The sequence below is a fragment of the Hibiscus syriacus genome, unplaced genomic scaffold (genome assembly GCF_006381635.1).
Source record: "Hibiscus syriacus cultivar Baekdansim isolate YM2019G1 unplaced genomic scaffold, ASM638163v2 tig00117034_pilon, whole genome shotgun sequence".
In the NCBI taxonomy this organism is placed as follows: Eukaryota; Viridiplantae; Streptophyta; class Magnoliopsida; order Malvales; family Malvaceae; genus Hibiscus; species Hibiscus syriacus.
This window is the reverse complement of record NW_024063533.1, coordinates 9,069,994-9,084,554: the sequence shown is the minus strand read 5'-3', so window position 1 is coordinate 9,084,554 and position 14,561 is coordinate 9,069,994. Positions and strand designations below refer to the sequence as shown.

Sequence of the window (14,561 nt, the reverse complement as noted above, 5' to 3'; positions counted from 1 at the left end):
CTACTGAAAACTATAGGTATTTGAGTACATTGAGATTGTGCACTGATGTAGTCGCCACTACTCACATAAATTGCACCGAAGTGCCACATATTTGTCCTAAATGACCACATAGTTTTGTCCCGAAGGACTACATAGTTTTGTCCCGAAAGACCACATAGAACCCTCGACTCTTGGCATGCCAACTATACCTATAATTCTCATACATATACCTTGGGCTTTTAACCACATAATTATTTTTCATTTCATTATTCAGAGTGTGTCTTGTTCACATAGGCACTTTCACATCAAGCATATTCACGCATCACATATTCATAATCATGTACATATACCAATCAAAACATAGTTTAAGAATTACAACTTGAATAAAACATTGTAAAAACATTGCATAAAAGAAATAGAATGGTTTTTGATCGAAAACTCTGAGGTTGGCTTATCACAAGCCGCCCTCGAATCTAATATAAAACAAATGAGTTACACTCACCTTTGCCTTACTGAAGTCCTAAACAAAATCCTTTTTAACTTTTGTTCAGTCTCTTGCTATATTGCTTCGATTAATACGTTTTCATTCCAAATCTACACATCAATATATCTAAGATCAATACCAACTTCCCAATAATGAATAACCAATTTACATAAACATAACTGGAAATGAAACGCCTAATTCAACATTTCAGGCTAAATAGTATCGATACCCCTCCTATAGTACCGATACTTCTTTTCTATGGTATCGATACCCACTTCGGTATCGATGCCATTTTGGCATTCTGGAATTTCATTTAAAAAATAGTATCGATGCCTTCCTCTTGGTATCGATACCTCCACCTCAGTATCGATACTTCTTCAGTCAGTATTGATATTGTTCATCAGATTCATACGTTTTTTCTTCAGTTTACCCTTCTAGTATCGGTACTGTTCTTCCCGTACCGATACTCTTACCTAGATTTCCCTTATTTTAATTTAAATTTTACTCACTCTTCACCTAAATATCAAGCTTTAAACCTCATTCATACTCTCAAACTCATTATTTCTTATCCTAGCTAACTTACCTCCATAATTTCTCTTATAACACCCAAATTTCTCCTTAGAATACTTAGAACTAACGATCACACCAATTATTCAAACATGATCTTAATCATTTCTAATACTTCTAACTCCTTAATTAGACCCTTGACAAGTCAAATTTATCATTAGAAATCTAAATACTAAACCATATCAACAAATCCATTAAAGATCCATTTTTCAAATTCATCATTAATTCACTCATCTCTTAGTTTTAATCAACCTAAAGCTTTCCTTAAGCTTATGTATCACCCAAAGACCAAAAACAAACTTCAAAATTCAAGAAACAATCAAATTATAAATCACTCACCTTGGAAATGGAGGTTCACAACACAAAAAGAAAGAAGAAGAAGAGAAATGAGCCAAACTTTTCCGGATACTTCTTCTTTTCCCATCTTCATAGGCTTAAATATCTTTTAAAATGAATTTTAAATTCATATCATGGTAAAAGACCTCTTTGCCTTTCCATTCTCTCATCTTTGCAATTAAGTCCTAAGTATAATTTTCAAAATTAGTCATTGAACTTTTCAATTTATTCAACTTAAACAACTAAATTTTAAATTATTACATTTTCATCACTGACCCGATGTTTGGGGTATTACATTGACCTTCTTCGTCATATGCAGGCATGGTTTGAGACTTCACTATGGTTCTCAAGATGAACCGCTTCATTGCTTGTAACAAATATGGTAGCTCATTGTATGATGTATCCCAATCTCTACATGTCAGCTTCATTGCCTTCATCTTCGTATTCCAAACCTTGTCATATTTTACATGGTGTCCAAATTTGCTTTGAATAGACACAGCTAACACTGAATAAGGGATACTTGGATTCTTTTCAACCAACACCTTCACGTATTTGCATATTACATCAGAGTTCAATAGTTGGTGGTCTTGTTTGATGGAGTTTCGCAAACATGTGCGAGGACCATTGTACCTTGTGATGACCCAAGCATCGTGCCTATGAATTTTCAACAATCTGATCTTCCACTTGCACTCTGGGCCATATTTAACACACTTCACATATATGGTTTTCTGGTTGGACTCTGCAACATGGACATCAATATGGCCTTTGATGCAATACTCTTTATTCGCCAACATAGTTTCATTTTTTCCTCTAAATTGCATCCTAACTGAAAATTCACCATAGTTTCCGAATGATTCAACCATGTGGTATGGAGGTAAATGTGGCATGTCTGGGAATCCTAATGCCCTCATCATATCATAATCTATCTCGTACATGTGAGGGGTAGGTTGATACAGTGTCAAAACTTCATCAACAACCAAGTTAGGTGCACCCCACCGTAAAAATTATCATCACCGGCCAAAACATGTTCATCGGTTTCTTCATCTTCACTGGAATCATCATGTTTTTCTCCTCATTGATTTTCAGCATCAACATCAACAATCAATTCCGCATCATTTATGCTTCTCACTCCATACTCTGTTGCGAATGTCCCACTAATTTCATTTCCACATTTCAATAACGTCACAAAACTGTTTATCGACATGTATGTCGGGTCCTCAAACTCACTTCCGACCACATTTCTTGATGACCTAGGAACATCAGATATCTTACGCACATCAACAAATAACTCAATAACTGCAATATTTGTTAACTCGTGTAATCCAATCATGGTTCTAAAATCATCATCATCTTCAATTGGTATTGCAACATAGCTAACTGGATTGGGACATACCATAAACCTGTACTTCAAACTATCAACTGCAGCTCAAATTTTTCTTTCTATCCTCTGCTTCATTTATACAAATGTAATCTCCCTTTTTAACATCATATTTATAGGCCTTTCAGACTGAAAATAACTCCGACCTCATTTTCTATAATATGTCCATTATAGTGGATTATCGTGAAAATGTTGTTTCTCATTTTCTCTACAAATTTAAAATTTGTATTTAGAATAAAAAATGATATTATACAATATAAAAATTAAAAATAATATTAACATAACAATAATAAATTCGTAAAAGTAAAACACAACTACAAATATTATAAAAATAATATTAACATAACAATAAATCGTAAAATACTTCAAATAAAATTTCTTTAGACTTACTTTATCGTTTCTTTTAACAACTTGATTTGAAGAAAAAAAATCTTTCTATCTTTGCCTTGCAAAAACTAAATAATTTAGACAAAATAATAAGAATTTAGACAAAACAATAAGAATTTAAACAAATCAACCATATAATACATAATCAAATCAGAATAATGGAAGAAAATACGTACCGAATTTTCTGAAATGCTCTCTCTATTAATTTTCTTTGCAATTGCTCTCTATCAATTGTACTACTTATAATTGATGCTCCTTTCTTTAGTTTTGTGATGATCATTCCCGTTTATTTATACATATATATAATTCGAAAAAAATTATGTTCAAGTTGTAGTTGGCATGATATGAATTATGATATGGGGAATATCAATATAGATGTAGTTATAGGAATCAATGGCCAGCTACAGCTACATGATACGAATGCATGGGGTATGCAGGTATGTTAGCCGGGAGACGCATGGAAAGCCAGGTGATATTCACCAAAACCCCTCAAAGACGCATTAGAAGCCATGTGTCCCCCTATTTGAAACCCCCAAAGTCGCATAGTGTTTCATGTGGCACACCAATGTCGCCCGACGCAGAGTGTCTTAGCCTCCCACTGTAGCGATCGTCTTATTCGAGCAAATAATTGTCTGGCAGCATTATTTGAGAAAAAAATTTCAACATCATTATTCAAAAAAAATTTGTCCTACTCACAAACTTATCGAGTAGTTAAATCTTATTCGACTTGACTCGTTAAAGTTTCGAGTTAAACTTAAACTTAAATCGAATCAACTCGAATCAAGTATTGATCAATCTTTAAAAGAATCAAATTCAAACTACTCACAAATCCTAACAAAAGGTTTCCCCTAATATAAATGACAAAAAAGTTGCGGACAATAAAAAAGTAAGAAGAGCCAAGCTTTACTATATAAGAAACAATATGAATGCTCTCATATAATCTTTTGTATATTTATATTTTATATAAAAGAAGAAATAACGTGTCAATAAAATTTGAAAATAAGATAGGTACGAAACTTTTTTAAAAAAATTACAGGTGTTTAAAAATTATTTTGAGATTTAGATCATTTGTTATAGTACTCACGAAAATTGTCATGAAAGAATGTCGTAAAATACATTAAAAAGAATAGATCTCATCATATGAACCGGAAAAGAGAATAACAAATTCTAATTATTTATTATATTTTATAGAACTCATCATTCTCTGACCTCATGACGAATTTCAAGCGTAATAAGTGACTTAAATCCCAAGATAATTTTCAAGGACTTGCATATTTCAAAATTTTCCCCATTGTAAAAGAAATAGTTGGGGATCAAAATCATTTGGCACAGAAATTCTTCTGATTATCTTGTTTGATTCAGTGTTTTCTCTTGGCTGAGATAAAATTATTTGGCCAAATTGTAATCCAAGTTGGTTCAACCACAATTAGGAAAATATGTTGTCCCATCTTTACTCAGTTCAGGCAATAACATGTCTATTAACCATTCCGTTAATTCTTTAATTAAAATTTAAATTCAAAGTAAACAACAGTGATTCAGCCTCCAACCAAGGATCTCAACATTCATTGTAAGCACATCAAAACTTGCATCTAAATCCTCAGCTGATTAGCATTTTCTTTCAAGAACAAATTGTACAGATTCAAAATTGTAGCAGACCCCTGCATTCAATTCATTAAAACCTTACAAGATGCCGTTTATCCTCTTCACTTATCTGCCTCCCATACGGATTGCTTTCGCTGAAATTGTTCCGTGCTCCTTCAACTTTACGCATTTTCTTTCTAAACTTGGATGCATTGCTGTCTATGTTCAGATTAACCTTCGGAGGGCATGAAAAACAGAAGGATGCAGCAACAGCCTGCTTGAAAACACGATTTCCAGTTTCTTGCAGGTCAGCTAAATACACATAGTTATGTAGAAAATTCCATATCTAACACATTCTATTTCCGGATAAAATTTTATTAAGATTCTAACACATTCCAGAAACATGGAAAGAATAGAGTAGAGATTCCACTTTAGTAGGACGGAAGAAAGGTTGTACCTGCAGATCAAGGCGATGCACATTAAATATATCTTTCATCGAGTGTGAATTGTATGCTAGAATGTAAGATCGATACGCATCTTTAGCTGACTTGTTTAGATAATAGTTGTTCGCCACCAATTTCTCCTGCATCATTCCAAGCAAACACTCTAAGCTCCTCCAAACTTCATTAGTTCAAGCGAGTTATATGGAACAGAGTAGAAAGGATACCAGATGAGAGTGCACATTCGCCAGCTTTTTCTGATCAAATTCGTATTCCTTAACTGGGACTTTCGCAGCCTGTCATTAGAAAAATATAGACAAGAAAGAATCAAATTAGAATCATTTCAACTGACTGCTAGCCAGAAATTTCTAGGAGGCTTGTTATTTGTACTCCAATCTCTTGCAAAGGCATATTAAGGTCCTCAACCCTATGATACTCGGACTGTGTTATTGTCGGATAAAGGTATATTCAAATTTTTTGAAGTTTTCAAATGTATTTAGAGGGTCATTGAAAAGCAATATCCTCATATGTCCAGATATTGGTCAGACACAGGTATCCTACACGGATACCTCAAGAAATTGAAAAGACAGGGAAACATAGCCTTATCTCCATGCTGCCACTTTCTTCCTGGTTATTCGGAAAAAATAATGCACCTTGAGATAGCGAAGAAATTGCAGTTCCTCGGGGATCAGGAAAAGAAGAGCATTTCCTTTTGCACCTTCCCCACGGGCAGTTCGACCAACCCTATGAATATATTCCTGAAAGCAACATTCCGAAGCCAAATGTTTACTCAACAGTCAACATGGATGGGAAAACAGTAAAATACATGAATAGCAATTATATATATATATATATATATATACAGCATGCACCTTGGGTTCATCAGGAGGATCATACTGCAGAATCCAATCCTACAGGTGAGAATAGAAAGGGAAAATTCAGTCAAAATGATTTTTTCTCAAGTTTAAATTGAATGAAGTACTCAACATTGACCTATACACAAGTAACACAACCATGTACAGAATTTTTATTAAAATGGGGGAAAATTCCTAATGGATAGTCAGTTAAGCTTAAACCATAACTACACTAACATTATAGTATAGATGTTCCAACAAGAAGCAGAAAACATAAACATAAGTCACAAATACCAAATACCATAGGCAACCCAATTAAAACTAGGAACATACCACAGCAGGAATATCAAGTCCACGAGCAGCAACATCAGTGCTAAGCAAAATTCCCTTTTCTGCTTTGCAGAAGTCAAAGAAGGTAGTGGTTCGCTTTTGCTGATTCTGCTTTCCATGGATATCAAGGCAATCCACATGAATATATCTAAGAAGTTCAGCATGAAACGTGACTGAGTTGCAAGAAGAGAAAAAGACCATCACTTTCTTGGACAGATTCCTCTTCAAAAATGAATACAAAAGGATAAATCTTTTGGAACTATGCACAACACAATAGCCTTGCTGCAGACCTTCATTGGTGACCTATAATGATGAAAGCATCTTGTTAAGTCAAAGGATAGGCAGCCAGTACACTTGAGAGTGTATCTATAGATTAAATTTGGACTGTGCCCACCTTCTTTCTCCCATCATCTACATCAATATAAATAGGACTTGTCTGAAATGACAAACGAGCAAGGTCCTCAACCTACAAATTCAGGGAACCGTCAGATGGTCACACAAAAATACCCAGAATTTCACTCCAAAAAGTGAAGACAGTTGCGACTTTCAACGTGAGAAAATATAAGCTTGATAAACAACTTTCTGAAGAAAGCTAGCATAAATGTGATCATCAATAAATAGCAAGACAAGATAAAAATGGTAAAAAAACAAGAGTGAAGGACAAACCTTCTTAGTTTGGGTAGCTGAAAATAAAGCTGTTTGCCTGTTTTCCTGCTCATCAAAGAGGAATTTAGTAAGCTTTAAACACCTTAGGAGTTGCCAAATCTAAGACTGATTGATTTCTACTGGAGGGAGAAACCAAATACTGCAATTCAAGTAAGAGGCATCGATATCGGTCTAATGTCATAATCAACAATCTACTATCATCATTTTTCTTGTAGATAAATGCACCAAAGTTTGCGAGCTTGCTAACATTTTTGGAATAATTTATTACAGGTTGCAGTTGCAATAAAAAATATGTATGCTACTGAGCTTAATAATATTATTCAAAAGAGCAAAGTCTGTTACTCCCAGATATACACATTATTCTGCAAATTGCAATATACATTCTATAGTTCAAACCCCTTCCATTCAACCATTAAGCTAATTAATTTGGTTATCCTTCATAACTTTTAAGAAAAGTTGAGCGACTGGACCTAGTTCTTCAGAAAGCTAAGCTTTTAACCCCAGTCATGTACTACTTCACAAAGTATTTTTTAACATTCAAAAGCAATATCACTGAATAAAACTATTACTACCACTATTTTGGTTTCCATCCATTTCATCTTCAGAAATCATAGAGATGATTTAATTCAAATAATTCGAAGTTATAAAATTCCTCATGTAATTATAATCTACAATATAAAGGGCTAAGAGATTCACCTTAGGAAGATGCTTGATAATTTGTTTCATTTCTTCCTCAAAGTTCGCTTCCAATATCCTGTCGGCTTCATCAATAATAAGACACTGCAGATGGAGAATTTCTCCCCAAAAAAAAAATTAATTTACATGATGTATAACTACAAGTCTGAATCTGATTTAATCTTGTCAGGGAGTAGAGGGTTTTCAAGTTATCTACATGAAGTAACTGTAAGCTAATGCATTTCTATATTGGTTTATGCATTAAATAACAATTCACCAGAAATAAATTCAAAATGAACATAGGTTAAAGAGCACCGGCTACTATAACCAAATCATAATAACTACCAAAATTCTTCTTCCAACAATTGCATCGTGAATTAGGGGTGTGCATTTTTGGATATCGAATATTATCCGATCCAAATTTTTTAATATCTGAAAATTTGGGCCACTAAAATTGTGATCCGTATCCAATCCGAAAAACCGGATATCTGAAATTTCGGATCGGATATCCGGATCGGAATACAAACTTTAATTTGACAAAAAAAATCAGATTTAGATTTTATATTTTGTGACTTTATGCAACATATTCTATACCTCTACTATATATATTTATCAAAACATATTTGAACAATTCCAAGACAAGCTCTTGATGTGTCATTTCAAGGCTTGGAAATCATATAATCTAAAAGTTGAAAAAGGAAGAACAAGAAATCAATAATAGATATTAATGCCTAGAACACCAGAACAATATAAACTTAGCAAACTGCCTACAGTTCAATATCTTCAATTAGTAGCATTTAACTAACAAACATTATATAACCTCATGCATAAGAGAACAACAATCATAGGTACTGCTGTGCACAACAATTGCTGGCTTCTGCCTATATAAATTTAGATGGAAATTCCGGGATTTTGGCTTAATTTGGGCGGTGAATAACTGAATTTTGACTCGTGAAATTTTAGGAAATTCAATTATTCAATCTGCAAGTCTTAACGCTGGGGCTCTATGCATTTCGGGCTAGGGGTGGGCTGGTTGGCTCGTAGGACTGTAAACAAGCCGAGTCAAACACGAGCATTGTTGAGCTCGATTCGACTCGAAAAGTGTAAAACCGAGCTCAAGTCAACTCGAAAACTCACGAGTTTAACAGTCAAGCTCAACTCGAACTCGAAATAAAAAATTGAAGCTCAACTCGACTTGAAAGCTCACGAGCTTAAAATTTTCAAGCTCAACTCGAAATGAAAAATTGAAGCTTGATCGAAAAAACTTAAATTCGAAATGTTCTCATACTTAGCTTGACTAAAGCTCAAACTCGAGCTTGAATCTGAACCTTAAGTAAATGAAAGTCTTATATTATATTTTTAAAAAAAGAACAACATATAAATGTTAATATTATTAATAGTTTAATTTAAAATATCTAAAAATTTAATATATTATGTTTTGCCTACTCCTTAGGCGCGCTTTTGAAAACTAAGGTAGTATGATGTCACCTCTCTGTTGCTTCCAAAGAAAGTAATACATGGAAGAAACCACATGCTTCTAAGTAATAAAGGTGGCTTCGGCAAATTACCAAACATTCTAGTTAATAATAGTCCCAAAAAGCTAATAAACCAAGAAGAAATTAAAATCAAGGGAATTGAGTTTAAGTAAATAGATTATAAATCTTAATCAGATGACATTACAAATGACAATGTCAGCCAGGAAAAACAGAAAACAAAAACAAATATATTACAGAAGTTCAGAAATGTTCATGTTACCTTCAGATTTTTATAAATGAATCCCTTCGTATTTTGAAGATGGTCAAGAAGCCGACCAGGAGTAGCCACTAACAAATTTACTCCCTTAACAATCCGCTCCGCTTCTCCTCTTCTGGCTGAACCACCAATAACTAATCCAAGGGTTTGAGAGTGGTATTTGAGAAGATCCTTTGCTACTGCATGAGTCTGAAAATTTTGAAGGTTCCATTGCTTAGTCATGAACGGAGTAGTTCAAATATCAAAGACCAAATCTTACAGAAATCGATTTTGCTGACATCAAAAGAGAAAAAAGAAACTAAAACAAGTCCTTAATCAAATTCTTCCATTCCCATATAATGAGAGTGGGTCAGATAGTACCATACTATTAAGAAAAGCAGAACATTCAGATCATACAAAATTAATGCCAAAAACAAGTGAAGGACAGAAAAATCTGAAACGGCAAAGAAAATTGAAACTCTTGGTTCTGGAATTTTCCAGCAACCTTTTGCACTAAAACTCTCCAATAATAATAATAAATTTAATCTTAATAACTAGTAGAGTATTTATAAGAACTCTAGCCAACAGTCCCCTTAAAACTTAAAACTCTTGTAGAACAGTTATACTAAAACTGTTACTGAGAATCTATGCTAATCACATAAAAATTTAATAATAATATAAAAAGAGCGCAAACCCTAGACTTAAACTATTGTAAAAATCAAACTTCAAATAATTAAATTAAACTCAATGCACCTGCTTCAACCAGCCATTAAAAAATACATACTTTTTCCATGGTACACCTTCTAACTATATGATTTACCAACTTATTCCATTAACTCAATGCTCAATATCTATTAAAATAGTTTTCTTAAATAATTTTATTCCCATATAATAAGATTAGGTTGCAGATAGTACATGCTACTAAGAAAAGCTGAGCATTCAATACCATTTGAAATTATAGATATTTATACCAAAGAAACAGCCATTAGAAATTCATTATCTTTTCACTCTAAGCATCTTCCTAATAAGTGATTTATCAACTTACAATTCAGAACACCATACTGCATATCTACTAAAAATAGGTTAGCTACATTCTTTTCTTTCAAGAACTGATTTTCAGCTCAAACAGAAATATAATATCTTAATAGACAAAATGAACCCCACACTTAGAACAATCAGTATTAGCTGTAGGCGGCATAATAGTGAAGCAAGGTTATACTATTGCTCTGATGAGAAGTCTGTGGAAATTACAGGAAAAGAAAATAAGTTTTGACCCAAAGAAGAACATTGATAGCGACAAGAATTTTACATTTTTACCTGAATGGCAAGCTCCCTTGTGGGACAAATAACAATAACACCTGTTCCATTACGGGGAGTGAATCGGACATTATATAACAACTCAACAGCAGGTACCAAGAATGCAAGGGTTTTCCCAGAACCCGTCCTTGCAGCCCCAAGAACATTTTTGCCAATCATAAGTGGTGGAATTGCTCTGGCTTGAATCTGTGTTTTTTAGTTTGACAGGTAAATTTTAAGATCATAAGTCTTACATAAAATAACCAAATGAAAATATAGTAGCATATAAATCTAAAACAAGCTTAATACATAGCCTAAAAACCATCAAATGCATTTGGGTAAAAATATATAAGGGAAACTTAGTATACACATTGTCAAAAGGCCTATGTTATCCAGACTTGCATGTGATGTTTGGATATGAGGATGTGTTCGACGTTGAGTTTTCATGTACTGGGATTAATCAAATCTTCGGACTCATATCTGGATGAGGCACGGTTCAAAAATATGAAGAGACAAGAGTGACATAGTGGAAAGCATTAGTTACAAATCCGTTGTTCTTTTTTAAGTCATTGCCTATGGTTAAATGCTACAAAGCAAAATAACAGATAATTGTCCCTTCTAGAAAATCCCCACCATATCCCTCTGCTTGTTAGACAATCACGTGTGACGGAACTCTGAATTGAACTAAACCAACTACAGAAGAACGCATTTAGAAAACTACCCAATCTAATTCGATACAAATGACTAAGCTAAAAGAAAAATAGTGGGTAAAAAAGGATACCTGAGTCATATACTGAAAACCCATTTCTTTGATAGCCTTAAAAGTTGATTCAGACAATCCTACGGACTCAAATGACTCGATGCTCATTATCCCACTTCCCCCATCCTGTATTCTCCCCTTTTCCTTCTCTCCTTCTTCATTAGTTTCCTTTTCTTCTTCTCCGTCATCAGTTTGCTTTCCTAATAGTTTCTCATCATCTTCACCCTTCACCTTCTTCTTTTTCTTCCTCTTCTTCTTCTCTTTCTTTTTCGCGTCAACTTCAACTTCTCTCGCGTGTACTTCATCCTCTTCAAGTTCTTCATTTGCTTCTTCTTCTCCTTCTCCTTCTCTATCCGTGTTGTTATCAGGGTTTTTGGGCTCCAAACTCTTAACTCGGTTTCGCTTTCGCTTCATTTTCTTCTTGCTATCTTCAAGAGAGGGAGATTTGGGGGTTTTCTCTTCTGTCACCGCCATTGTTGATGAACCCAGACTAAGATTGACCAAAAAATTTAGGAGTTCTAGGCTTCTTAGCTTCTTCTGGGGTTGCTGCGACTTGATATCCTTAAACCCTAATCTATTTAAGTTGATGGACTGACTCGGCCGAGTTGATGTTAGAGATTTTGACATTTTTGTAACGTATTATTCGGCCTTCGGCCTGCAGTGAAGGTTGGGCTTCATAAAAGGCCTGGGAAATACATATAAATAGGGGTGTTTGGTTCACGAAACATAAGTTTATCTTTGTGAATAAAATTATTTAAATGCAATATTATTTAGGAATATTATATTACATTGTTTGGTTTATTTAGCATAAATGTAAGATTGTAGTATTTGATTAAAGAAATATAAGATTGTTTGTATTTATATTTTATCAAATTATCCTTGCGATATATGTTTTTTCCAACAAGTTAAACTTTAATATTAACTTATAAATATTTGAATGAAAAACTATAAAATATTTTAATTGTTATACTATCTAATTTTTGAGAAAAAAAATACATTTAGCATATAATTAGTATATCAAATTTATATTTTTAAATTTTAAGTATGATATTTACTTAAATAAAATATAATATAATATGAAAAAAATAATTATCATAGTCTCGAGTGGTCAAAGATATTATTTTTTAACGTATAAGATCTATTTTTTTAATAACTCAAAGTTAGATATTATTTTAAATAATTACATATTTTACAATAATATCACTTTTTACCTTATAAAATTATAAATAATTAATATATTAAATATTAAAAATATAAAATAAGGTTAACTCAAATTTATTAATATTTTATTAAATCAAACTTTTTATATATTATTATTATTATATTTATAGTTTTGAGTAAAACACGAATAATAGAATTGATAATGATCCATATGAAGAAAAAAAATCCTTATTTCGAGGGTATTATTGTGCAAAGTTGCACATTGTGTAATACCTAGGAATTTGGAGGTAATAACATTTACACAATTTTAACCAAAAATTGCTACTATCGGTAATAAGTTATTATCTGGTAATTATATTTTTCATGAACCAAACATGGAAATGCAATTTCGGAAAAGATTATTCCCCTTGATAATTATCTTTTTCGGGAACTAATACAACCTAGTTGTTTGAGGTGATTGAGTTCGAATTCGAGTTAGAATTCATTTAGTATTAATTTAAATAAAATATATATATCAAAAGAATATTAATTAAGTTTGTGAACTACTTGTAACGAGCTTTGAAATATTTAAATTAGGTGGATCTACAACTCGTGACTTAAGGAAATACGAGAGAACAAATATGAGCAGCTTGACTAACTGATCAAATATGCTTACTCATCGTTTATGAAACTTATTTGAATCCTTATATGATAAAAATAATAATTATAAAAACTATATGATAGGTTGTGACAGAGGTTACTTTTGTTTGGATTTTCTCATGTCTTGATTATTAAATGTTTAAAAGTAATGTTCGGGCATTTACATTGTCGATTTGTTATATTTGATATGATAGGTTGTGACAGAGGTTGATTATTAAATGTTTAAAAGTAACGTTATCGTTGTTTACTGTCGATGTTTCTTCAACCACCTTTTCCTACTGATGATGGAACCAACAAAATCTATCTCTTCCATTTTTTTCATTACTCTCTCAACCTCTTTGTCTTCTCTTCTTTCTCTTTGTTTCATTCTCTCCCAAGAATCCTAATCGTCACTTTTCATTAACATTATTAAACCTACTGTCGTTTAGTATTTCCTTTGGCTACTTATGACACCAAAATATTTCTTTTCTCAACCTCTTTCTAATGCACGATTTATGATCTAAATAAAGAATCGTCAAAGCCTACAAAAATCCACCTAAAAAACAAAAGCCAACATGATCAATCTATTATGGTTGATAGTTCGATGGGACCCCATCAAAACTATGTTTTTCTCTATGACATCTTCCATCGTCTCACCATTCGAATTCACGATGAAAGTCTCTGAAATTTAATACTCTAACGAGGTAAAGATAACGAGTTGTTCTCTTTCTTTTTTGTTTCTCTGTCTTATATTTAGGTTTAGGGTAGGTTTGAGTTTCAAGTAAGAAGGATTATTTGGTTTTCTAGAAGAGGTATTGGTGATGGTTTTGGGGATGTTTTTGGTTATGGTTTAGAAAATGGTATATGATGAAAGATTTGATGATTGAAAATGGAGAAGAATGGGAACTGATGATGTTATGTTGATTGTGGGGTGAGTTTTGTAGGTTCGTTGATCAATTGACGGTGGTGATAAAAACCAAATTAAATTTGCACACAATCAAATTCAATAAACTCAACAAACAAATAAAGATTTAACATCAAAATAAAGAAACAAATAAAAAAAAGAGTAGAGAAGAGGAAGAATAAGGCAAGCTTTAGCCTAACCCAGTTAAGAGGCTTAGAGACATCATTTGTTTGATGAGAAAAATATTAGAGTCGACTCTGATTTTAATCTGGATTGTCGAGTTAGATTTGGAAAATGAGAAGTACAAACTTTAGGTTTACTTTTACGGATTTTCAAATGGTTTCGAGTTAATACAATCTATAAAAAAAGTGGATGACGAGAGAATTGGTTTGACATCGTCAATGATTGAAGGAA

The 14,561-nt window shown here is 32.8% G+C and overlaps 1 protein-coding gene across 1 annotated transcript; it reads right to left on the bottom strand.

The window, feature by feature from the left end:
* Window positions 1-4,603: 4,603 nt before the first annotated feature.
* On the bottom strand, window positions 4,604-12,024 carry LOC120196820 (DEAD-box ATP-dependent RNA helicase 51-like). Its single transcript, XM_039198537.1, has 12 exons — window positions 11,486-12,024; window positions 10,726-10,911; window positions 9,433-9,618; window positions 7,699-7,782; window positions 7,003-7,047; window positions 6,731-6,802; window positions 6,340-6,639; window positions 6,025-6,063; window positions 5,806-5,910; window positions 5,380-5,448; window positions 5,170-5,295; window positions 4,604-4,986 (listed from the first exon to the last, which is right to left on the bottom strand). The coding sequence occupies exons 1-12, from the start codon at window positions 11,936-11,938 to the stop codon at window positions 4,804-4,806; spliced, it is 1,848 nt and encodes a 615-aa protein (XP_039054468.1). The 5' UTR covers window positions 11,939-12,024; the 3' UTR covers window positions 4,604-4,803.
* Window positions 12,025-14,561: the final 2,537 nt, after the last annotated feature.